This window comes from Cygnus olor, chromosome 3, assembly GCF_009769625.2.
Source record: "Cygnus olor isolate bCygOlo1 chromosome 3, bCygOlo1.pri.v2, whole genome shotgun sequence".
Lineage (NCBI taxonomy): Eukaryota > Metazoa > Chordata > Aves > Anseriformes > Anatidae > Cygnus > Cygnus olor.
The window spans coordinates 88144379-88169002 of NC_049171.1; the positions used below are offsets into that span (position 1 = coordinate 88144379).

General features: G+C 54.0%; 4 protein-coding genes across 13 annotated transcripts in view; 1 reads left to right on the forward strand and 3 right to left on the reverse strand.

Annotated features, from left to right (window-relative positions):
• Positions 1-691: 691 nt before the first annotated feature.
• LRRC73 (leucine rich repeat containing 73) lies at positions 692-7089 on the reverse strand. Its single transcript, XM_040550825.1, has 6 exons — positions 6705-7089; positions 6078-6238; positions 4935-5057; positions 3637-3737; positions 2768-2951; positions 692-1126 (listed from the first exon to the last, which is right to left on the reverse strand). Exons 1-6 carry the CDS (start codon positions 6974-6976, stop codon positions 1056-1058), a joined length of 912 nt encoding a protein of 303 aa, XP_040406759.1. The 5' UTR covers positions 6977-7089; the 3' UTR covers positions 692-1055.
• A 425-nt stretch (positions 7090-7514) lies between these two features.
• POLR1C (RNA polymerase I and III subunit C) lies at positions 7515-22621 on the forward strand. Of its 6 annotated transcripts, XR_005818041.1 has the most exons (11): positions 17563-17726; positions 17817-17888; positions 17998-18105; positions 18523-18655; positions 18775-18894; positions 19103-19255; positions 19432-19581; positions 20139-20255; positions 20489-20782; positions 20887-21040; positions 22450-22621. XR_005818041.1 is itself a non-coding variant. In XM_040550839.1 (10 exons), the coding sequence occupies exons 2-10, from the start codon at positions 9134-9136 to the stop codon at positions 20713-20715; spliced, it is 1089 nt and encodes a 362-aa protein (XP_040406773.1). In that variant the 5' UTR covers positions 7515-7642; positions 8977-9133; the 3' UTR covers positions 20716-20883. The 6 variants fall into 6 exon arrangements, 3 of the variants coding, with proteins under 3 accessions (XP_040406773.1, XP_040406772.1, XP_040406774.1); XM_040550839.1 differs by lacking the exons at positions 17563-17726; positions 20887-21040; positions 22450-22621 and adding exons at positions 7515-7642; positions 8977-9142 and having other exon boundaries at positions 20489-20883; XR_005818040.1 differs by having other exon boundaries at positions 20887-22621.
• Positions 12374-23671, reverse strand: YIPF3 (Yip1 domain family member 3). Of its 2 annotated transcripts, XM_040550843.1 has the most exons (10): positions 23667-23671; positions 17362-17477; positions 17091-17291; positions 16913-17019; positions 16277-16322; positions 15770-15862; positions 15298-15429; positions 14712-14825; positions 14115-14238; positions 12374-12866 (listed from the first exon to the last, which is right to left on the reverse strand). In XM_040550843.1, the coding sequence occupies exons 2-10, from the start codon at positions 17455-17457 to the stop codon at positions 12745-12747; spliced, it is 1035 nt and encodes a 344-aa protein (XP_040406777.1). In that variant the 5' UTR covers positions 17458-17477; positions 23667-23671; the 3' UTR covers positions 12374-12744. The 2 variants fall into 2 exon arrangements, with proteins under 2 accessions (XP_040406777.1, XP_040406776.1); XM_040550842.1 differs by lacking the exon at positions 23667-23671 and having other exon boundaries at positions 17362-17492.
• XPO5 (exportin 5) overlaps positions 22496-24624 on the reverse strand; it is a 29084-nt gene continuing 26955 nt past the window's right edge. For all 4 annotated transcript variants that reach the window (XM_040550829.1, XM_040550828.1, XM_040550827.1 and 1 more), the window contains one exon: positions 22496-24179. In XM_040550829.1, the coding sequence (XP_040406763.1) occupies positions 24039-24179 (141 nt within the window). In that variant the 3' untranslated portion in view covers positions 22496-24038. The remainder of the gene's footprint in view (positions 24180-24624) is intronic.

A 24624-nucleotide genomic window follows, 5' to 3' on the forward strand; every position in this document is an offset into this window, starting at 1 on the left:
AGCTGTAATCCTATCAGAGCAGATGCTCTGGAAACTGAATATGGACGGCTCAAAGATCAGACTGAGCCTGCAGGAGTGACTTGTGTCACTTTCGACTCAGAGGCTGATGGTGGTTTAAAAAAAACAAGCGGATTGTTTTTTAATGTTTCCCAGAGTTGCCTGGTTAAATAACACAGGCAATTTTCACATTATTTAAAGGCTGTGAAGGCGAGGCTTGCTCTCTCAAACCCTCTTTGGGATGAGCCCTGTGATGCCGTAAGCAGGCTCAGAGTTACCCAGAAAGCAGCTGAGCCCTCTCCCAGCTGGGCTGAGTTACTGCTGCCATCCAGAACCTTGTTTCTTGTGCTTCAGGAGCCAAGCTGCAGCTCGGCTGGGCCATGAGCAGCCCCCTGGGACTGCGGGCACGCAGAGACAGCCTGGGGGGGAGCCAGGGGATGCCAGGTCCCGGTCCCAGCCCCGGGCGGTGCTGCCCCCTGCTGCCCGCAGGCAGGGCCGGGGCACTGCTGTAGTGCCCCCTCCGGCAGCTGCGAGGGAGGAAATTCCCGTTTTTGACACCAATTCTGTGTCAGCACGAAGGCCCCCGCTGCCATCCCGCTGCCCCGTCCAGAGGGAGCGGCGTGACGGAGGCTCAGGTGGCTGCGAGCGGTGCCACAGCTGTGACCTTTATAAAACTCTCATCGCGACAGCAGGACAAGCACTAGAAAGACCATCTCTTATACACATCTCAATAAATACAGCCTGCACCCTGCGGGGCGCAGCGAGGCGTGGGAGAGAGGCAGGGCAGCGTGAGCTACACATGCAGCGACTGGACAATCACAAGCGGCCGACGGGGCGTGTGACAACACAGAGACGCGTGTGGAGAGTCACTCGGACCGGGCTCCGGCGCTCAGAGAGCTGAGGGAGCATTGACGGGACGTGAAATGTGCGAGAAGACCCTCGGGGCAGCTCACCGGAGACACGGGGACTGGTGGGTGCGCGCTCCCCCGGCGTGCATGGTGCGAACGCCGGCCACGCATGCGGCGCTCTCCTTGGCAGAAGCAGGCAGGGTAGCCCAGCTACATCTCTGTTTCTGCTAAGAGGCTGTCACCGAGTCCCGACGTCATCAGGACCATCTGGGAGCTGGGAGCTGTCGAGAGAGGGAGAAAAACCATGAGCCTTTTGGGCTGCGGGAGAGTGTGGATCCAGAAGTGAGGATGAGGCATTACAGCCCTGCAAGGTGAGACGCAAACCGCTGAGATGATTTGGAGGTTAAGTAGGAACTAGGCCTGCTCAGGTTCTGGGGAATCACTGTTAGGAGATGTCTGGGGAGGGGGGGAAGGCAAAGACAGCAGTAAGACACCACGGTGAGGACCTGTGTTTAGCTCCCAGCAGCTTGGGGTACTGGCTGTCAAGAGGAACGTTGTCTCTGAACACCCTGAAGCCTCCCTGACGCAGAGGTGCAGCGTTAGTGGTCCTGCTGACCCAGCTGTGCCTTTAGTCAGCCCCACACCTTTAAACCTGCACGCACTGAACATCTTTTCAGCTCTACAGACAGCATCCAGCTGGGATGAGCTGGCAGGCTGCACGCAGCCCAAACCCACGTAGGGTGCTGGTGGAGCCTTCCCGAGAACAGGGAACATGGCGGGCAAGCAGCCATTTTGTGGCAGCAGAGGTCTGGAAATCCTGATCTTGCGCCGCGTGAATGGAGAGTTTGTGCAGCCCTCCTCTGCCTGGCTTCAGGAAGGCGAGGGCAGTTTTCTGGCTCTGGGATGGCACAGAGTGCTGGCCAGGAACTCGGTGACTCCCCCTGCCAAGTAAACTGGCTGCAAGGAGGATGGGCATGCATATCAAGTAAGAAGCCAGCAGGGTACTGGTTTTCCATCCAGAAGACTTTCTAAACCCCAGAAAGAAGTGTTTTTCCTGGATGTGAAGAGGGGAGATAGTTAGTGCCCACGTGCTTCAGATCCAGATCACGCATATTCAGAACTGCAGAGGGGGATCTCTGTTTTGGGGATCAGTTTCTGGAAACTGGATCCCAAACTTGGCCAAAGCTGCCAGCAAAGGAGTTTTATGGCTCTAACAAATGAAGAACCAGATGTGAGGCACTGGGAGTGGTTGGGCTTGTCTGCTAGCCTGGTATCAGAATTGGGAGGGAGGGAAGGTCAATTAACAATGTTAGGTGAAAAAAAGAAAAAGAAAAAAATGAAACCACCAAGCCGGCAGGATCATGATGTAGGCATGGCAATATACAAGACTGTGTATACACACGCAACAGGTTATTGATATTTCCATAATATACCTTTGTTTCTGTTACAAGCCACCGCACAGGCAAGCTGTGGCACCTGGCTCACCCCTCACAAGTTTGGGCCACAGAGATAGGAATAGCTGATCCTGTACCTGTTCCAGGGAGGTTCTGGAAGCAGTGAGGAATGACACGAGTTTTGGCTAGGATATCTGGCAAAGGCCCCTGAGATCTTTAACGCTCCTGCCCTTGGTTTTAAGACTTTGCACAAAGATTTAATTCCTGCAGCATCAGGAAAAACGCCTCTGAGGTACCGTTTCTACTCTTTGCTGCATTGTCCTTGGAGGTTCCCTTTCCAAGCAGGCTCAGCCCAATGCTACTTAACGTGAAGGTCATGGCTGGAGGCAGTCTGGATTCCAGCTCGCAGGGATAAGGGACAGGTATCATTCACCAACCCCACCATGAGAGACCAGTGGCACTAGAAACACCCCGGACATCCCTATTCCTGTCTGCCAGCCCCACCAGGCCAGGCCCCAGAGCTCTTACTGTTCTGGCAGATCCAGGGGTTCTTCTCCCTGGCCGTGACTTCACGAGCCTCCGTTTCCTCCTCTTCCTCGCCCTCCGAGAGCAGGTCAGAGATCTGCTGCTGCAGCTCAGGACTAATGTTGTTCTCCGCCAGGATGAGTGTTCGTAGGGCTGTGGGGTAATTCTCTACCATGTCCAGCAAGGTCTGGGCAGAGAGTGAGATAAGCAGGCTGACAAGCAGCACAAACAGCAGCTAGGTTCAACAGGAAGAGTTTCAATGCCATGACTCCTAACAAGCTCCAGCCCTCCTCTTTTTACCTCTGCCATTCTTCAGCTTTGACTGCCCTTTGCCAGACTTTTTGAAAACCTGAGGGCTTCTTGTCTTTCTGTGGGAAGAACTGAGCCTGGATTTCCTGGCTCTGCCCAAAAAGGAGACTGCTCTACACCTGCTGCTCCCACATACTCCCACATGATGCTCCCACATCCGGGCAAGGCCCCTCATACTGCTGGGAGCTGGAGCTCTGAAGGCCTGTGCTAACAAACCTTGGCTCCATCTGCACATGGACCTTTACCTCTGATTCTCCATCACAGATCCAACCCCTTACTTCTTCCAAGAAACCCAAACTACAGATGGAGCGGTGTGACTTTCTCTGCTGACTTGAGGGAGGCCCAGGAGCTCTAGGTCAGAGCTGTGGCTTCCAAGCTCCTCCTGTAGCTGAATGCTATGAGCCTGGGGAAAGCAGCAGCACCTCTGGGTGCAGGGAGGGAAGGGGATGTGTGTGGACTCTGGAAAGGGGAAGGAGGCAGTAGAGGTCCTAGTGCCTCTATAGGTGGCCAGGACCTATGCGACTGAGGCTTCAGTGATGCTGTAGAGTAACAGGTTTCCTTACCTGGGCTGACTGGTTAGTAAGTCCTGTTCCCTCCAAATCCAGAACTTCAAGGGTTCGACTGGAGGCCACAGCGACAGCGAGCATCCCTGCTACCTGGTCACCTGGAGGAGAAGCAAACCAGGGCTGTCAGCAGTGCCTGCCTTCACTCACATACCACCCCTGCTCTCGTGAGGCTGGGGCTGTCATGGAAACACCCTCTGTGAATTTCTGCCATCAGACAACTTCCAAGTCTCAGCTACCTCAGGGGAAAAAAAAGCTGTTAACTGAGAAAAGAGAGAAGGTAAAGGTGCACCATTTTGGGGGTATGGGAACAGTCACCGATTGTCAGAGGGAACACAAAAGAGCACAGTGAAATTGATTTTATTCCCCATGGAACTGTGTCTGCCCACATCTCATTTCTACTCAAGGATGTGAGGGCCTTTAACATTCCCTGAAAGGGATCTCAGATGAAGAATAAGGAGCTGCATAACCTAAGGGAAAGTTAGAGCTTGGCGAAGGACTGTGTGCTCGCTGATGGGCTGCCACCCTGGAAAGGGGGAGACTTTTGTGGGTGGGTGCAGCAGGACCGGGAGCACTAGAGATCGACAGCAGTGAAGAGACTCCAGCGTGTTCTCCTGACATTCCCTGGGGATGTATGACTGTGACACCTTCTCTCCTGAGGAAAACCAGGCTGACACCAGGTAACAAATACCCCGGGGCCTTCACTGCCCTGGAGGGGGTACCTGCTCAGACAGGGCCTGGAGGGAGGCTCCGTTTTCAGCAGGGAAGCGAGGTGGGAAGCGCCCAGCCGCTGCTCCGGGTAGGGAGGCACGGCCTGGTCTCCTCCTCGCCACCTTGCAGCAGAGCTGGAGAGAGTTGGTTTCTATGGCAACCCATGCCAGCCTCTCCTCCTCCTCCTCCCTGCTCCAGGAGAAGGGAAGGGGGGAGCAAGGGGATGCTCGGCTTCTGCCAAGCTGACGTCAGGCCATGGGGCTTCGGCAACGGGGCGGAAGCAGGGGGTCAAACGTGATGACAAACGCAGGCAGGGCACAACCTCCTTCCTGCGCCTGCCAGCAGGGCACGTGGCCACGCCGTCCAGACCAGCAAGGCTGGCTTCCCGACAGCCAAGGGTGCTTGGCAGGGTGGACTCGCTGCCGGGGACCAGAAAGGACCAGTGCAAGAAACTGCCCATCCTGCTGGTGAAGCTCTGCTGCCCATGCAGAGCGCAGTTCCTGGCCACCCACCAGAGCAAATTTCACAAGCCCAGAAAGGCAGGAGTGCAGCGTCCCCTGCTCGCCCTCTCCGGTCCCCCAGCTTACCCAAGGGGTTGTAGTCCAGGTTCAACACTCGGAGCTGGGAGCTGTGAGCCACCGCAATGGCCAGGCGTCCCCAGCCTTTGCTTGTGACGCCTGGGTTGGCGCTCAGCGTTAGCTCTTTGAGGCCTGGAGAAGAGAGGGAAGCCAAACCAGAGCCTGAGGATCACCAAAGCAGCCAGAGGGGAACTAGTTCAGCTAACCAGAGCAGCTCTGAGTCATATCCCCTGTACTCCGACAGGTTAAAGGGTCTGGTTTGCTCTGACAAACATCAGTTTTTATATCACTGCCTTCCACAGTGTGCCTTCATCTGCCCATGCTGTGACTGCCCCATTTCTCTGCTCTCACAACCTGTGTTCTGCTTACCCTAAATAGCAAGCACAACGGAGACAAGTAAGGGGTGTGCGAGGTGACTGACTAGAAGGAGGTGGCATGAGGTGACAGGTCAGAGAGAGGATCACAGGGACAGTGGGCTCTGAAGCCTGCACCTAGGAGGAGTGACCAGCTGAGATAACAGCATCGGTGATGCGGTGAACACAGAGAGGAGAAGGTGCTCGGGAGAGGAGTTGGAAAGCACTATGAGCCTCAGGGAAAGGGGTGCTGTTACCTCAGTACCTGCCAGCTCCTGTGTTAATTGACCCACCGCCGTCAGACCACTAAAGATCATCCCCTATAAAGACGTGAGCTTGGTACTAAGGCTATAACCACCCATCTACACACTCACCGAGTGCACCCACAAGTGGGGACAATTCTCAGGCGCTGACAGTGAACCCAAGTGCTGGGGTAGGGGGTACACCATATATTTATCTGTGGTCATTATCAACACATAAATAGAAAATAATAAATGCAAAGCCCAAGCTCTCCCCTCCTCCAGTTTCAAATGCTGCTGTCATAAACCAGAAGCAACCTGTTGGTCTCTGAGCAACAAACTGCCAGCAGGACAGATCAATAGCAGAAAGCCCATGCCTGCCCAAGGGAACCAGTCCTGTATTGCTTGGCTTTTCTGCTTTACTTAAGTCGGGAGAATAAATTCCTGAGCCCAAACTACAGAGCCTGCTTCTCCCAGGGCTGAGGATTTACTGCTGCGTCTATCTGCTGCATGTAAAAGCTCTGCTGGTTCTTGTGCAGCCCACGGCTCCTGGTGCTTACCTGACTTAGCCCCATCGGGTGGCAGGAGCCCACAGATAAGGTTGATGCCTTCGTCCCCCAGCATGCAGTCTCCCAGATCCAGAGCCACCAGCGAGGGATGGATGGAGAGCGCAGGGTTGAGGAGGGCCAAGCCTGCATCTGTCAGGGGACTGCCATGGAGGCTGCGTAGGTAAAAGGGAAAATTACCACGGAGCCTTCTTCCTGGTGGCCCAGGGGTGAGCTAACCCGGTGGGGAGCGAGAAGTGGGTGAAGTGAGGAGGAGGAGGATGACAAATCCTAGTGTCAGACTGGGAAAAAGTGCCGGGAAGGCTCTGCAGAGGGGGTCAGCCGGCAGCTACAGAGCCCGGCAGGGACGAGGGGGTGCGGAGGACACCGTCAAGGCTCAGGAAGGTCCTTCTCAGCACCGGGGGAACCCAGGTTTGGGGGGACGGGGATGAAACCATGCCAACCAGGTGGGAGCAGAGCTAGCTCCCCCCAGCCCGGTGAAGGGCGAGGGATTAGTGCCTGCAATGTCAAGGACGTTTCTCCTCCGATGAGACGTAAACTCCGGGGAGCTGCCGTCCCCACCAGGCTGGGCACCCCGAAACATCACCCGGCCGGGCACCCCGCGGCTTCCCCGCTACTCACAAGAGGGACTGGACGGAGCGGTTGGTCTTGAGGGCCTCGGCCAGCTGCTTGACGCGGTTGATGTTGGAGACGATGCCCAGGTTGAGGTTGAGCTGGGCGAGGGAGCGGGACTCGGCCGCCCCGCGGCAGACGTGCCCGAAGTCCCTCTCCGAGAGCTGGCAGCCGCGCAGCGACAGCAGCCGCACCGAGTTCTCCCGCAGGCTCTCGCAGATGTCCCGGATCTCCGCGCCCGACAGCGTCTCACCGGAGATCTGGATGGACCCCGGCAGCATCTTCCCCCGGCTCGGGGAGCCGCCGCCGCCGCCCGCGGAGCCCCGGGGGGGAGCCGCTCTCCGCGCTGCGGGCCGGGGCGAGCTCCAACGCCGCCGCCGCCGCCGCCGGGCGATGCCGGCCCGGCCCACCGCGGCCCCGGGGGCGTCACCGCGCAGCCTTACCGGCGGCCGCCGGGCCGCCCCGCTCCCCGCGGCGGGCGGCGAGACCCGGGGGAGCCATCGGCGGGGCTTAACCCGGAGCGGCGCCGGGCTCCGTCCCCACGCCGAGCCGGGGAAGGAGCGGTGCCGCGCCGACCTGCTGCGCCGGCAGCGGCGGGAGGGGGCCGGGCAGCCCCGCTGCTCCCGCCCCGCTCCGCCCGCACCTGCGGGGCCGCCCCGCCTCCTGCCTCCTCCGGGCCGTGCCGGGCCGTGCCGCCTCCACCCCGGCCCACCCCGGTGGCCCCCGCCGCCATTTTGCGCCCCGGCGGCACTCGAGGCCCCTGAGGGGCCGCCGCCGTTGTCCGCCCGCTGCCCTGAGGGCAGGGAGCGTGGGTGAAGCTCCCCCAGGCTGGGGAGCAGCAGCTGCTGGATGACTTTGGCCACATTTCCACATAAACCCTCTAAACCTCTGTCTTGGTCCCGGTGTGTGTGGTGTAACAGTCTGCAGGTCAGCCTGAGCTACGTCTGGTGAGCCACAGCTAGGGGATGGGTGCTGAGGGGTGGCTGGGTTGGTTCAGGCTTCACAACGGGTTGTGTACGCAGATGGTGTGGTGGAAAATGAGGTTAAAGATTCACTGCCCCGTGTTTGGTTTTGAGGTTTTGTTGGTCCCCCTCTCCAAGGTAAGCTGATGTCTGAGGAGAGCAGGAGGAGCTTGAGTGGAGTGGATGGCCCAGGGGTTGAAACCTGGAGAAAGTTACAATGTGGAAAGGATGAAATTATCTCTTCCACAGCTGTCCAGATCGTTATAGCGGACTGCAGTGTGGCGTCTAGGTGTGTGAGCCAGCATGGAGCTGAGGTGGGATTATGAGGAGCTCCTGGTGGGTTAATTTCACATATTTTCCCCTCAGAGAAGTGGGGCAGCACATGGAAGGATTCTGGACCGGAGCTGGGTGTACAAGAGAAGCAGAGGAAATCAGGCCATTTATCATGCCTCTGCTGGTTTTTCCTCCCTCAGCAGGGAGCGATGTGGGTTGGGAAATAGCCTGACAGAGCGAGGGGGCTGTGGAGATGGATGTTCCTTTAGGCAGTGCGGACATGCCTCTGGTAGAGACAGGCTGCTGGTAAGGGAGAGACCCTTCCTCTCGTCACAACCCCTGCTGCGTGCCAGGAGGCAGCTGGTAAAAGGTAGAGGGGCTGGGGAAGTGCCACAAGTTTGCTTACATCAGCAGCACACAGCCTTATCCCTCAACCTGATGAGAGATGTGAGGGGCATACCTGACCTTCTTTTAATTTGGTGGTTCAGGTCAGAGGGATTTGCTCCTTCTTTCCCACCTTCTGGTAGTGCTGTACTTGGAGAGAAATATGAAGCAGGGCCCTTGTCGTTTCAACTCCACTGAGCTGAAAAAGGAAGCCAGTGATGTGGAAATTAGGTTAAACCACATAAGTAGGCAGCTTTCTGCACGTAACTAATCTGTTAAGGAGAAAGCCTGGCTGCTGCGTACGGCAATGCTCAAGTGAATTCCAATGCAGTGGGTAACTAAGGGACAAACCCAGGCTCCTCTGCTTTGTTTGCAGGCCAGGAAGAGGTGGAAAGCGAGGGGAAACATCGGATATGGAGGGGGACATGAAGCAATTTTCTTCCTTCTGCAATGAAGGAGCATGTCACCTGAGCCACAGGGTTGTATGTTATGTCCTGGATGAGACCAAGGGAGAGCAGCAGATAAGCTAGAATTGGATATCAACTTTAAGACTTTGCCTGCAGCGTCTAATTTACAACATAGGTGTCACCCTGCCCTTTGAGCAATCCGTTGCTGCTCTTCAGGGCTATCTACATATGTCTCCTTGTTTTCCTGTTGCATAGGGGTGCATGGACTCATTTCTGCATCTGCAAGCTGCATCAAGAGCAGACCACAGGCCTGGCAATGCATCTGCACTGGGATATGAACAGCAGCTGTATGCAGCCGTCAGCGTGGTCCTGGTACAGGTGAAAAGGAGCTCCTGATCTCTGAGGTCATTAAATGGTCCGGGTGAGAACGGGATCCTGTGTGTTTCAGGGCTGTGAGTGGCAGAGAGTGAATGTCAGAGTGGTGAGCAGGGGTATGACCAAGTAAATAACAGCTGCTGATCAGCACAGGTCGAGTGGAAGGCTGCACTCAGTCTCACCTCACGCTCACCTCCAGGCAGTAATTAACCCATGCTTCGTTCAGCAAGGCTATTATTAGAGAGGCACTTGGAGGAGAGCCCCTGGGGCACGTCCCACTTCAATCGACAGCAGCAGCCTCAAAGCACTGCTTAGGGCATCAGGCTGCTTCTGAAGCCCTAGTGCTAGCATCTTCGCTGCCTGTTGTCAGGAGCAAGAGCACATTGAGGAGACAAATGCCCTACCTTGATTTATGCTCAAATACACTGGGAAAAGTGGTACAGGAGCTAGTGGTTGTGGTTCAAAGCCTTGGTTCGCTAAGCCTCATCAAAGGCTATGCAGAGGCAAATTTGACAGTGGAGTTTTGTGAAGAGTTAGGTATTACTTGTTCACGTGCAGTTACCCAGCAGGTATGAGGAAGGTGGTTTATAGCTTTCCTACTGGGGTGTAAGGAAGGAGTTGACTCTCCAGGTGGACGCCATTAATTCCTCACACGCAAATGGAGAAAAACAGTGAGTGACAAGCAGCTAGAGAGAGAGTAGATGTAGGGAGGAAGACAAATCGGAGAACAAGCAGCCTACTTGTAACCCAAAACACAACTAAGGTGACAGTAAGTGCAACAAGGAAAGACTGTAAAAATGGTTGGTTTCCCAAGCACTGCAGAGGAGAGAAGGAGGCCATAGCATGCTTTAATATATATATTACTTTATTCTTTCTAATCTGGCAGCCTTGTATGTTTATTTCAGCTTTAATAAAAAAAAGGGCTTACACAGCTCTTGCAGCATTACCCTTCCTCAAAAGCTACGTGTGTGCAGGGGGGAATTATTTTAGATTTGCTGCAAGGGAGAAGGGAGAAAATTATTTTTGCTTTGTTGCAGGAGCCGTAGAAGAAAACAAAGGCATTAAAGGTAGTGAGAGTCTGGCATGATGGAGATGTAAGGCTTGTACTGGTAGCTAGAGGCCTTGAATAAGCACCGAGATGTTCTCCCACAAAGACTTGACTAAGGCAGCGTGCTCAGCATGCTCTGTGGAACTGCAGCACACGTGCGTTTTCCTGCAAAAGCATGTCTCCCTCTGTCAGCAAAAGGGGAGGCTGAATCTCTTGGCACAGTACTGAACTTGTGGTAGCACAGAATATTTCAGGTTCCAGCTGCTGCTGCACAGAGAATGAATCGGGGCTGAGGAACTGGAGTAGAGCAAGCCCCAGCAGAATCTGAAGAGGGTGGTTGTCATTACCCTGGTCACCTGTCCCCAGCCGACACGACACGCAACCTGCACAGGGGCTGCACAGGGGCAGCCTGAAGACTTTCCTCACTGCTGTCTCCTGTGCTTTGAGTCAAAACACAGGGCGCAGCTTCATCCCTCTGACCCAGTGAAATGGCTAGGTGTGGGAGGGGGGCACAGGTCTTCTCTGACGGTGCGTATAGATCAGCAGTGATAGAGTTAGGCCTAGGATGATTTTTCTTTATCTGGAATTATCCTGCTCACAATCATCTTCCTCCTTTCCTTCCCCTCTGCCTGTACTTGGAGAGTCTGCTCCAAGAGAAGCAGCCAGGGAAAGAGGCACAAATCAGGAAATTAGAAGCCAACCTCCCGTGGAGTTATAAAGAGGGAAATAGCAGACTCATGCAGCATTACAAACTAACACTTCCATTTTGTTAAGTTTGATGGTAATGGAATTTCTAGGAGCTGACAGTGCTTCAATTGCTCCAAAAACCATGGGGGATATTGGCCCAAATAATTTGATTCCCCAAGCAACTTGCTCTGAATTGTGTTCTTCTGCCAAAATAAATGTGGGGGTGTGGAAGATAGTGAGAGAATGCATCTGCTATGTATGTGTTAGGAGATGAGCTCTGCGCTTCTGGAAGGGGAACAAATAATTAACTCGGGAATAAGCAAGCTGCAGAAAGGAGGTCTATGACTCAAAATGCTCAAGTCCTATCCAGTGACGTTTTTGTTCTAACTGAAGCAGATGACCAGCCTGTCCACAGAAGCTGGTGCCGTCTTCCTGTCATCTGTTGCACTGTGGCTCTAGTCTGAATGCCCCTACAGCTGTGTCCTCTCCCACCAACAAAAGGAAGGGGCCAAAGAGAGCAGTTCCGACATGCTGCCTGCCTGGTGCTCAGCTGACTTGGGGGCATCCAAGGGGAAAACTTTTTTTTCTCTCCAGTCTGAGTGCGAGCATCTTAGAGGTGGCTTCTCTCCCCTGCTCATCCTGAACTGCAGGAAGAGGGGAGAAGCTGAAAGGCAGGTAACAGCTTCCCACTCTCAGACCAGTCGACATTAGAGCGGTGAGGGAAGACTACAGCTGGACTGCACAACCGCGAGTTACTGCAGTGCAAGCAGCTGAGGCTGGGCTGTTCTGCTTCCCCATTCTTGCTGGAGCTTTCCTGCATCAGGCTGCTGGACCCAACTGTGCCCACTGTATTACCATCGTATGCTTCCCCGTTGCTCCCCTTGCTTAATGGGAACGCTGCTGTTGGAGGAGAGTTTGCCGGAGAGTTCTGAGTCTCTGCGGAGTCCCTTCTGAAATAAGGCCTAGACTCAGCTTGAAAAGCCAGCAGCCAGTACACCTGGAGGGTATGGAAGAGCAGGCTGCCTCCGCTGCTCGCGGCAATGAGGTTGTGCCACAGCTGGGAGACGAGAGCAAGCCGCACGAGGGTGAACTAGCCTCCTCAACAGAAATATCCACAGATCATGCACAAACACGCTGCCTCTGCAGGCAGAACTGCTGTCCCAAAGCAACGCAGGCTGAAGGGTGGAAAGAACAAAAGGTGCTGTGGAAGTGCAGGGACAGACAGATTTCTAAACATACACAAGGGACAGTGAGGTGAGATAGCAGCTTGGACCAAATGAAAAGAGAGGGATTGATCTAGAACATGACAAGGAAGAGAATGTGGTAAAAAAGCATACTACTGCTGAAGATGTGCAGTGACGCTAAAGTTCATGTGCCTTTTGGGCTATAGAAGAGCTGTCCAGGACAGGCCATGAAACATTTGAAGTAGGACAGCATGAAAGTGCGGAGAATCCTGCTTTGACTCTAGGACAGGATGGATCAAGATGTAGAGACCCCACACCACTCTCCCATTACATAGGTAGGCTCAAACATAAGACATCGTTCAGCACCAACATCAATTTAATTCTTCGCTCTTCGGGACAGGAACAGAGCAGATAGCCCTGGGGTTACATCAGCAAGTGGAAAGAGGGGTAAGGGACAAACCGAGCTGGGAAATCCCAGCTAAACATGCAGGCGACAGAACCACTCTACTCAAGACAGCCCCGACCTGGGTGGCAGAAGAGTGTAATCCTTCCGAGTCACTGAGGTGCTGTCCACTCAGCTGCTCAAAACTGCAACCCGATGGACAGGTCCAGGCAAGCAAAACCACGTCTTAACTCCTGCTGTTCTGTCCTTTTCCTAAGAGGCAGCAGGTTACTATGGCCCTATGCAGCCCCAGAAGTAGTGAAGAAAGCAAGTCCAAGACTGCGAAACTACAGGGTCAACGCGACGGCTTTGGCTGTTGTGTTCAGGATAGCGTTAGAAACAACTGGAATGTCTCTGGCGACTCTCTGAAAGGGTGGCATGTTGGGTCCTTCCAATGTGTCCAGGATTCCTGCAGGGAACAGCAAACAGGGGAGAAGGGCAGAAGTTAGTTCAGATGCAGATGGCACGTTTCTTCTTGTTTTCTGGCCAGTTAATGGCTGATGGTGGCAGAGCCCAGGCCTTGGAGGTGATGGGAGGCGACATCTAGTCCCCAAAGAATGAACAGTATAAACGCCTCCATCCAGAGGTGTTCACTGCATACAGATCAGAGTGTACCCCTGGGGCAGGGAAGCACAGATCCTTTCACTTCCGAGGTGCCCAATCCAGTCCTCTGTCATCTGACCTGAACGTAGACACTGCGAGAGGTGTAAATCCTCTCTCCACCTCGTTCTAGCATGTATCCTGCTCTTAGACCAATTGTTTGCTATTGTGTTGAAATACCCTTGCAGGCTTACATCAGGAGCTGCAGTTGGGGGTGCAGTATGGAATTTTTATCACTGCAATGCAAACATAAGCCGTGGTTGGCAGGAAGCACGCATACTGCTGCAAGTGTTCTCCAGTTCCTGTCAATTACCCTCTCAAGACTGATACTCAGTCCCGGAGATCCTTGAAGAAAATTGCTTAGGCTATATTCTACCCTGTTTCATGTGCTAAGAAGTTGCAGATCAGGGCTCAGAACCTTAGCCATGAGAACAGATCCAGGAAAGAACAGCGTTTACCTCTAAAAGGACTTGAAATGCTATGCTGTAACCCTAAATTATGCAGATTTGAATTTGATTTTTTTTTTTAAAGGGGACTAATAGTTTGCTAGGAGAAAAACTACTACAACAACAAAGAGAAAGAGGACTTGAATCTGTATAGCCTGGTAAATAGCACTGACTGCAAAAAATGCAGGTTCTGCTGTCCGTGTTGTACAACACAAGATAGAAAAGCGTTGTGCAAAGAAGGAATACTTTTATGACACATTTCCTGATCAGGATAAAGCAACCTGATTTCACCAGCGTTCAGGAAGGGACTAGACATCTGCACAAGAGCAGTCATTGCAGTAACACTTTACTTGTGGGTAAAGACAAAGCTTTGTGCCTCACAACTTATGTCTTTAGTACTAAACTCAGCGCACAAGGACTACCCCATGTCAACCCACTGCCCTGCTTTGACAGCTTCTGCTAACAGAGCTGGTGCTGGCCACTCTTGGATGTGAAACTGGCCCAGGTGCCCTCAGGTCAGGTCCACACTGCCCACCCTTTTTGTCAGAACAAACAGCAGCTCGCCTTCCCCCACATCTCACAGGGGCTCCCTTCATCTCTCCCTTGCTTACCTTCTACCACCTTGTGGTAAGCGAAGTGCAGATAGAGGAGGAAAAGCATATGCAGAGCAGCAAGAGTCCCACACAGGATGAGCCGCTGCGTATGCCCCACGGTGCGCGACACCAGCACAGCAACCTAGGGGAGAGGTGGAGATCAGAAGGTTTGAGACCAGTTAGCTGCTACGTCGGCCTCTGGCGTTGCAGTCAGGTGCACACAGGAGGATGGGCCAAGTAGTGAGCGCCAGTGGAAACAGCGCTCAGAGCCTTTTTCGCAGTTTGCACCAGCAAATTCAGAGTAATCTGACATTGTTTTGAGTAAATTAATCTTGCCCTATCTCACCAGGAATTCAGGAGGCTCAGGCAGGACTCCCTGCAGCAGCGGGTCTGTAAGGGAACAAACCTCCTACAGCTGTCACAGCGGGTGAGGACGTTAAGCCAGGCATCCCTTCATTACACCAGTAGCCTAATGACCCAGAAGCGTTAGGCTGCACTTCACAGCAGCCTAACTGGCTGTGAAATGAACTGCCCGGCCCACGGAACAGAAAGCAGGAAACTTCCCTCCCTTTTTTGTCCCCAGAAGAGGAGGGCTTCAGGGTGCCTGTCACCTACCATTCGTAGTGTAGAGAGTCCACCAAGGACCAACCAGAAGATATAGAAGAGAGAATGGAAGTGGATATTATAGGTGACAAAGAGAGTGATGCAGTGTCCAAAAAGACCATAGCCCTGACAAAACAAAAACATTCACGTTATAAATGTCACTCTCACACAAAGGCCCACTGAGCACCAGCAGCCTATTCCTGCAATGATTCACCAAAGCAAAGCTTTGCAAACTACTCATTCAATGCCAAAGAGTCAACCAGCACAATTTCAGTAGCAGCTCACACCCAGCTAATCTCTCTGAAGGAGTCACAGAACATCAGCGATTGCAACAACTTGGGAAACAGAGGAAAGAACTTCTGATTCCAGAGAAATGGGAATCTCCTGTTTGTTTGGTTTTTTTTTTTTAACCTTTGTGCCATCCCTGAGTCTGGGACAGTGCAGGTCAGAAGAGCATCCTGGATCTTCCAGGTTGTCCCAGTGCAACAGGACTACGCTGACTTACAAAGACTTTTCCAGAAAAACTCACAGGCCACCCTCCCACTGGATGGAGCACCATGCAGACAACACCGATCTTGGGGCAGCCCCCCATACATACCAACAGTGACAACATCTGCACCATCGTGATTTGGGCATTGCACAGATATGCCAGGAAATAGATGAAAGAGGAGACTCCCAACCAGTATCCAAAGCAGGTGCCGATAGCAGTGCCCATCAGTGTGCCTTCCCTCTGTGGAGACAGCATCAGGATGAAGAAAACTCCAAGAAGTGACCTGCCAGCACCCAAATTCCACCTCGAAGTACCCAGAGGCTTTCATAAGCATTATCAAATAGCTGGCTAACAGCATGCAGGACACCACACGACCTACACCCCAGCTCTCCCAGCAGAAGAGCATCAAGACTTTCTGATGCAACATTCCTCCCCTCCCCAAGCCAACAGGCTCTTCCTCAGATCTAAGCTTTTCAGGAAGATGCTGTTCTGTTATGGGAGGTTTCCTTTCCATTTTCAGTGTCGTTTTGTCATTCCCAAACCTAGTCAAACCCCAGCTTATCATCGAGACTCGACGTACAATGATGGTGTCCGAGGTCTTCATCCCATGCAGAAGGATGGCCACCAGTGTGAAAACCAGCATGAGGGGTCCATAAAGCTCACCTGCAATCTTCTACAGGGAAAGAGAGAGGAAGGTTTGGTCAGTGCTACCAGGCTCCCCACCCCAGGTGACATGACGATTATCTTGGATAGTTTATCACCTGGTCACCTGAGAAGTAACAGCAGTGCCACTGCTGACTGGAGCCAGACAGAACAGGCTGTGTGAGGAGGAGTCAAGGTGGTGTTAAACAAATGCAGAAAGGGGATAAGTGAATTCTAGAGGTCTCAAACTGTACCAGCATTAAAGGTAGCAGCAGAATGAGGCTTGGAACAATTACGGGAAGGGGTTTACCATCATTTACATTTTCAGGGAGGTAAACACCTAACAAACTCAAATCCTTAATAACACAGACTAATTAAGTTTTACAGGGTGTTTGTGGGACATTCACTTAGACCATGGAGTCTCATTCAGCAAAAGAGAACTCACCTGTGGGAAGTTAATCATCTTCACGGGAATCATGGACTCCAGCAGTCTGCGTTACAGCAAAACAAGGAATGACATCAAAAGCAGGAATGACAACGAAAGAGTTAGTAAGATGCTTCAGAAGTAAGAGACCCCATACATGCATCACCAGTGTTTCCTGCTGTGGCTTATAGGCTTTACGGGAGTGAGTCCTTCTAGGGGGTCATATAAGGTAACTAAAGAAAATCTTACTGTCAGCGAGTTAACTTTGCTGGGGAGGACTCAAAGGTAATATTTAGGGATCCACTCAGGGATGAGTGATCGCTGAGAGAACAGCGGGAAGTAAAAACACCTTTCTTCAGCCAGCCTCAAGAACTTGGCCTTTTTGGACAGCACTACACTGCCATCCCAACAGAAGCCATGTAAGCCAACTGAGTAGAAAAGGCTGAAGATGTCCTAAAGCCCTTTTTACTTTTTAAAATTTTTCTCTGCTGAGAAGCTCAGCTGGGTGACAGGGCTGCCGGTGTTTCTGGGGGCCCCGATGAAGACGAGCGGGGCTCATCACGGTGTGTTTCTGTGTCGGGGCCGTGCCACGAAGCCCGCAGCCCACCTCACGCTGCTCTGAGGGACCCCGCACGTCCTCGGGCAGGGGCTGCCCACCTGGCGCGCACTTGGACGGGCTCCACGTCGAAGTACGGCCGGAGGATGTCGATGTTGGCGTAGAGGCTGAAGGCCTTCGAGGCTTGCCTCTTCCCCACCTGCCACACCTGCGGGGAGAAGGCAGCGGGCAGCAGCGGGGCCGGGGTCGGCCGGGGGGCCGCGGCGGGGCCTGGCTCACCTGGTCAGCGACCTGCCGGCCGAGCTGCCCCCGCAGCCCCTTCACGCCCAGGAACTCCCCGTCCTCCTCCTCGGCGGCCCCCGCCTCGCCTTCCTCCTCCTCCTCCTCCTTCATGCGCTGGTGCATCTCCCCCATGTCCTCGAAGCTGGAGCCCGACGTGTCGTCCATGTTCTCCATGTCGATGACGGCGGAGCCGCCGCCCTGCGCCGGGGCACACGGCATCAGCCCCCCGCCGAGCCCCGCCGCTCCCCCCGCGGCCGCCCGGCCCCACCTGCATGTTGTCCTCGAAGCCTCCCCACTCGGCGGCGCCGCTCCTGCCGCCGCTGCCCGCCGCCACCGGCCCCGGCCCCGGCCCCGGGGCGGACATCGCGGGCGCCGCGCTGGCTGCTGCGAGCCGCGGGGGGCGGCGCCGCTGTGACGGCTCCAACGCGGCTCTCGCGGGATGGCGGCGCCGCCATCTTGTGTGCGGCGGGCGGGCGGGCAGGGGAGGGAAGGCCACACGCGGGCGGGCCGCCGGCCCCTCGCCTCTTCCGCCCTGCCGCCGCCACACGGGCCGGCCCCGCGGAGATGGCGGCCAGGCGGGGCACCGACGAGATGCGGGAGCGCGTGGTGCTGGGCGAGTTCGGCGTCCGCAACGTGAGGGGGGCGGCACGGCGCGGCGCGGGGCGGGCAGGGCAGGGCAGGGCGGGGGGTCCCGCCGCGCTCACGGGCTGTGCCTCCCCTCAGGTGCACACCACCGACTTCCCCGGCAACTACCCCGGCTACGACGACGCCTGGGACCAGCAGCGCTTCGAGGAGGTGGGCAGGTGGCGGTTGGGTGCCACAGTAGTGGCTCGATGCCACACGGGTGGCGGTTGGGTGCCATGCGGGTGGCACTGTGTGGTGACGCCCCGCCTGCCCCCCTCAGGAGTTCCGCGTGGACGTGGTGGGCGAGGAGGACGGCGTGCTGGAGTTTGACATGGTGGGCATCGACGCGGCCATCGCCAACGCCTTCCGCCGCATCCTGCTCGCCGAGGTAGGGCCGCGGGGTGGGAAGGGGGGATTTGGCGATAGGCGGATGGGCTTGTGTCGAGTCAGCCCTTGGAGCTCTGGAAGAGGAGTGAAATTTCTTTTCGTACCTGTGTCCAAGGAGAGCTGGGACCTTAGGAGCCCAGGCGTTAGCACTCGTTGCTCTTGAGGATGCTGTTGGTAACCTTTGGGGGTTGTTCTGCCCTCCATCTCTCATGCTCACCCCTTTTTTAAAAAAAAAAAAAAAAAGAAGGGAAAGGGGGTTTATTGGATAGCCTCTTTTGGCAAGAATACCAGTGAAAAGAGTCTGCAGAGCAATTATTTATGGGAGGGAAGGGACGGTGAAAATAGGACCGCTCTGTCTGGATATTCTACTGGTGGGTGGTTTGACTCTTATCTTAAGTCAATCTCTTGTTTCCCTGAGGTACCAACGATGGCTGTGGAGAAAGTCTTTGTGTACAACAACACATCCATTGTACAGGACGAGATTCTGGCTCATCGCTTGGGCCTTATCCCTATCCGAGCTGACCCTCGACTCTTTGAATACAGAAATCAAGGTGAGAGTCTTGGATTGAATACACATATTGAAGGTTGAACCCAAAGGCAGAAACTGGGGTCACGTAAACTGAGCAGAAGTGTGATTCCACAAAGACTCATGATGTTCTCTCCTTCCCAGGAGATGAAGAAGGGACAGAAATCGATACACTGCAGTTCCAGCTGAAAATAAAATGCAGCCGAAATCCTCAGGCAGCCAAGGAATCATCTGACCCTAATGAGCTGTATTTCAATCACAAAGGTAAGTTATCTCTCTGTCCTAAAATTAGGAGTTGTTTTTTCTTTTTTTGTTCTGTTCTTGGGAGATGGGATTTGGTTGTTCTCTCAGGCCTGTGAACAGAGACAGCTGATTCCCTCGTTCTGCTAAACTCAACTTTTGCCACCCCCAGTCCTGTCCAGTCCTGTTTTGTGAGACAGCAGCGGATGATGCTTGTGGCTTCTCTTCACAGTGTACAGTAAGCACATGACATGGGTGCCCTTGGGGAATCAGACAGACCTCTTTCCAGATGCTGACTTCCGACCTGTTCACGACGACATCCTCATTGCACTGTTGCGACCTGGCCAGGAAATAGACGTGCTTATGCACTGTGTCAAGGGTATAGGTGAGTGCTGGGTCCTGGGGCGGGGGGGAGAATAGTGTGTGTGCTCTGACTTGGGCACACCTGCGTGAAGGGGAACTGTGGAGAATGGGCTTTCCCCCAGAATTTCAGGCCCCGCATCACTGCACTCTCGTTCCCCGAGGCCTGCCCTCATCCTTAACTCTTAACCGTTTGTGCAGGTAAAGATCATGCCAAGTTTTCTCCTGTGGCCACGGCTAGCTATCGACTGCTTCCTGACATTACTCTCCTGCAGCCTGTTGAGGATGAGGCAGCTGAGACGTTGCAGAAGTGCTTTTCCCCTGGAGTCATTGAGATCCAGAACATCAAGGGTACTTTCTTCCCTGCTCTAGAGTGCCTTGTTCCTTACAAGTCTTAGCAGAGACTGATTAGAGACTAGAGACAAACCTTGTAGATACAAAACCGTGTTGTGATGTTGCTGATCAGCAACAGTTCTTGCTATTCTGAGCCTGAGCTTGTGGATGAGTGGCTGTCAAATGCAAATGCGTTTGCTGATGAGCTGGGATCTCCCTGCGGTGCTAAGGTACTGTGTGCCTGTCTGCGGAGCGCTGCGGTACAGCGTCCCAGTGCAGTTGAGCTGTCTGTGAGGCTGGGTAGCAAGCTTGTTCTTTTTAGCAGCTGAGCATGGAGAGGGCTTGTGTCCTGACTGGGGGTACATATAAGCTTTGTGTTTGGGTTGGGGACTGTTCAAGAAGACCCGTTCTATCAGGTTGGAGTTTCATATTAGGCATGCGTTAATTCTTTATATTTGTGGCTTTGCTGCCTCTGCTGATGGGAGAGTGCTTGTTTGAGGGGTAGGTACCTTTTGTGACTCCAACGCATCCACCTGCTGCAGGTGCCCATCGTGTTTTGTCCTTTTCCCTTTTAGGAAAAAAGGTGGCAAGGGTAGCCAATGCTCGGTTGGACACGTTCAGCAGGGAGGTTTTCCGACATGAGGGTCTGAAAAACCTTGTGCGCCTGGCAAGAGTGCGAAATCATTACATCTGTAAGTGTGATTTTATTTTCACAGCAGAGCCCTACTCAGGTTTGTGCAAACGAGCAGAGACTGGCCAGCGTGCGTATCTAGGTCTGTCTTCCCTTTCACCCTGACATTGTCAGTCTTCCTACGTTCGTGTTCCAGTGGGGAACTACTGAGACAAATTTTTGGCGCAGCTTTGGGACCAAATGTGTTTGCGTTTCTTGCTGGCACGTGTAACCTCTTCTCTTCTGGCTGCAAAGGTCTGGCTTGCCAGAAGCGCAGCGCAAAGGAAGATGAGGGACAGAAATGCTGGAGCCAGGTGTGGGCTGAAGCTGCGTGGCGGTGTGCTGACTCGTGTCTCTGTGCAGTTTCAGTGGAGTCTACGGGTATCTTGCCTCCAGACGTGCTGGTGAGCGAAGCCATCAAGATACTGATGGGCAAGTGTCAGCGCTTCCTGAACGAGCTGGACTCTGTGCCTATGGAGTGACCAGGGGGCAGCTGAGAAGCTTCGTGCACCTGCCTGCAGGAGTTGGTTCCTCTTCCGTAGGCAAGAGGTTTGAGATGGGTTTGAGACCTCAGACCATCTCTTTAAACTTTTAAATTGTTTGGAATGAGCCTCAGTGAGGAGATGGACTAAAATAAAAGCTTTCCTTTACAGCTGTCTGCTTCTGTGCTGTTAACAATTGTGAGGCTGTAATACGCGGAGAAGAACGTGGCAGCAGGTCTGAAGCCGAGTAATAGCATTTATTTCAGGTTGCAAGCAGTGCGTGAAGAGGACTGATACGGCAGCGTAGTAGAGCACTTGGCAGCAGGTCAGTGAGATCGTGACAGGTCGCCGTCAGTTGGGGACTGTTCTGGAGGTGTCAAGCTCTGTGGTCGCTTACAGGCTGTGTTGTCATGTAGTGCTGGGCTTCTCTGTATGGCGGGGAACGTGGAGTTGAAAACATGCTCTGGAAAAACTGTCTGTCCCCTGTAAGTATCTCAAGCTACGGCATTTCTCTCCTCTGTTAGTTTTGACTACTCTGTTCTCAGTGACTGAGTGTGATTTGGGCTCACCTTGAAGCAGAACTGAGTTTCCTGGGGCACGGTGGAGGGCAAGTGACAGTTCACATGCCCGTCTCCACCGAGGGAAGCCTGGGATAACGTGCAGGTTAGCAACGTGGTGAGCACTGCTGGCGGCACCGGGGAGTTCTTGGCTCGTGAAAGTCTCTCTGGACATGCTGATAAAAGAACAGGGACACCAGAGTGGGCTGGGAGTGAGGGTGTGTTCCAGCTGCCTAAGTTAATTGGCTCGAGTGCAGGAAATCGTGCTTTCTCTGTACTGGTGTCAGTGGGATGTGGTTACGCGCACTGTGTCCATACATCGTGACAGATGGGGGGGCTGCCCCGTAGGGAGTGTGCGTGTTCAGGGCAAAGCCGGTGCTGGTCTGGAAGCAGGGCAGGAACAGTGGGTCACCCCTGGTGTCACCTCCCTGTCCCAGTGCTGCAGGCCCATGCTTTGCCTCCAGGGTGTTCAAGCCAGCTGGTAGTGGCTTGTTGGGAAGGTGGCTGCATCCCTGTAAAGGCTGGTCTGGGGGGGGCGCAGTCAGTGTTCCATCAGGGTGCTTGCTGGCTCTTGCACCTTTGTGCTTTCAGCAGTTTTGCCGGCATCTGGGCAGGCAGATTTGGAGCCCCAAGAGCCAGGCCTAGGTCAGTTCTGTAGTCTGCACCTTCTCGTGTAGCGCTCCTTACAGCCATAGCCGAGCGACCTTCCCCGTGCTTCTTGCTCGTTTAAAACTCAGTTCAGTGATGCAGACCTGTCCCTTGCGTATGAGCTATACAAGGTAGAAGTGAGGGCGGGTGTAAGCATTTCAAAGTTCCCTTCCCTCAGCTGGGGCTAGGCAAATGGCCTATCACTGCCATTTAGGTGTTAGTCTCTTTTCAAAAATAGTAATTTTGAGCTGGGTCTTTTCAATTTAAACAAGCTGAAACAGTGTCCCTGCTGAGCAGGGTCACAGCTGGGGCCTTGGGAAAAGATTTTGTAACAAAAACTTAGTGAAGGGTCTCAGGGGAGAGGCTATGGCGTTCCGCTATGGCAACACCCACCCTTTCAGCTCTGCCTGACAATGAATGTGTTAGTGCAAATCTTCCCTTGCTTTCCAATGTAATTAGCTAGTCTGGAATGGTGCATCCCTTCCCTGATGAGGTACGCTATCATCACCTGTGCTTCTTTTTTTGGCAGCTGGAATAAGGAGTGCTAAATACAAATGAAATCATGACACCATGGGTATGAAACTGGAATAGCTTTACTGACATTCAGAGGTGTAACACAACCAGTTCAGAGACAGCTTCAGATTTCAACATTCCTACAAAAAAAGGTTCTAAAAACCATTTTAAAAAAAAAAACCCTTGTGTCTAGCATGAAGTCACAGAATGTTAAAACAACACAATAAATACACCCAGCCTTTGCTAGAGCCAGGAGCCATGTTAGCTCAGAGGTTAAAAAAGTTTGAGGCCAGGAAGAAAGTGGAGGGTGCTGGTGGAACAGCGGGGCAGGAGGGTGAGCAGATTCCCAAGGCCTGCTCTTCCTTTCTGTGCTCCCACCCTTTCCACCCCAAGCTCTTCTGTCTGGTCTGCCCAAGCGGAGACACCCCCTTCTTCCCTGACATGGTTTAGTACCTGTTCTAGCTCCATGGCCAACCTGCCAGCTAGCTCAGGACAGACCCTCTCGGCTCCCGTGCCACAGTGAGTAGGGTGAATGAGCCGTTTGTCACGTAAGAATCACCAGCTTTGTGGACTGGCGTTTGCTAGGAGTCCCACCTCAGCTGAAACCCACTTTCTGGCCTGGCTCCTCCCTGTAAACTGCAGTCTAACCCCCGCCCCTCCTGCCCCACGACCTTTCTCTGAGAAGGACCAGGCTGGGTAAAAACTCAGGCTCCTGCCACCGCCACAGCGATGGGGGGAGGAGATCCCTTTTGGTTTGCAGGTGCTTCAGCTATTGGTCCAGATTTAGTATACCCTGCCCTGGCCATGATCAGGGTGTGGTAAAAAGAAAAAAGAAAGGAAAAAAAAAAACTGTCCTGCGCCCCCTGAGGGATGGCCAAGAAAGGCTGGCAGAAAGTAAAAGCCTTCCCTTTGGCTCTGGGTAGAACAAGCTGTACGATCATATATATACACACATACTTATGTATATATATGTATGGTGGCGTCTGCCTCCGAGAGAGGAGCTGCACCTTAAGAAGACCGATCTCGAGGAGATCCTAGAGCGCTGCAAGGCTTCCTGGCACACAGCCCTCAGCCCAAGGCTCTCAGCAGCCTGGATGGAAACGGGCTGATCAGAATACAAGTCCGCTAGGGACAAGTGTGATAGGCACGGCGGGAGTGTCTGATGCCTTCCCTGCAAAGCCTGGCTACGAGCACCCAGAGAAAGGTGAGGGCAGCCCCCTTCACACGCTGCACTACTCTGCCTTTCGCATTAATCCTAAACCCCAAGAGATGAAGAAGTGGAGTAAGAGTGACCCAAGGCTACAGGATGACCGGGCTTCACCTAACAGAGTCTACGGGCTCAGCTCCCCCCTTGCTGCAGAGATGCAAGGGCTGAAGATGCACATCCAATGGAGGGGAGGGGAAGGAACAAGAGAAAGCTTAACAGACTGGGTCAGATGCCACTGCAGGCCCCATCCCAGCGTCGGGAGGAGAACGGGACGGGACCTGTAAGGGCTTTATTCAGACGAACGCTGATGGAGGCGATGACGAGGAGAATCTAATGTGCTTACTATGAGAAGAGACAAAACATAAGGTAGGAGAGGAGAGAGTTGCAGCATCCCAGGCTCAGGGCTCAAAGAGTGTATTAAGACCTTCTCCATCCTCGTTTTCTAGCACATCTGTCTCCAGTGATGGCTTCACCTTTTTGAAGAGAGACGGCAGGTTCCGGATATGAACGTCCTTGCGGAACTGCTCCCCAAGGGGCTTCTGCAGAGGACAGAGAGGCAGGCATCAGCCATTACCGCCCTCGCGGCCCCGCTCGGCTCAGGGGCAGGCCCCGGGCTCAGCAATCCCACACTCGCATTTTGGGGAACCTCAGGCCTGGTGTTTCCCAAGTGCCAGGGCATCAGGGTAATAGCACATTTTACGTCAGCGCATCAGCCTCCAACGCCCCCATCCCCACAAAAGGCCAGCACCCCCTCCGCAGCTGTGTTCATACGTTCTAAGCCCGTGTTCCCCAGGGGCACCCCTGTGTAAGGCAGCCTGCCTCTGAGGGAAAAATCACTGCCAGAGGGGCTGTGCAGCCTGTGCGGCCATCTCTGCTGTACCCCTGCTGCGGCCTCCTGGCTGAAAACGGGGTGGGCAGGGGGAGCCAGGCAGCCCGGCTGCCCCGGCACTTCTGCAGGGCACAGGCACGAAAGGAAAGGGGCTC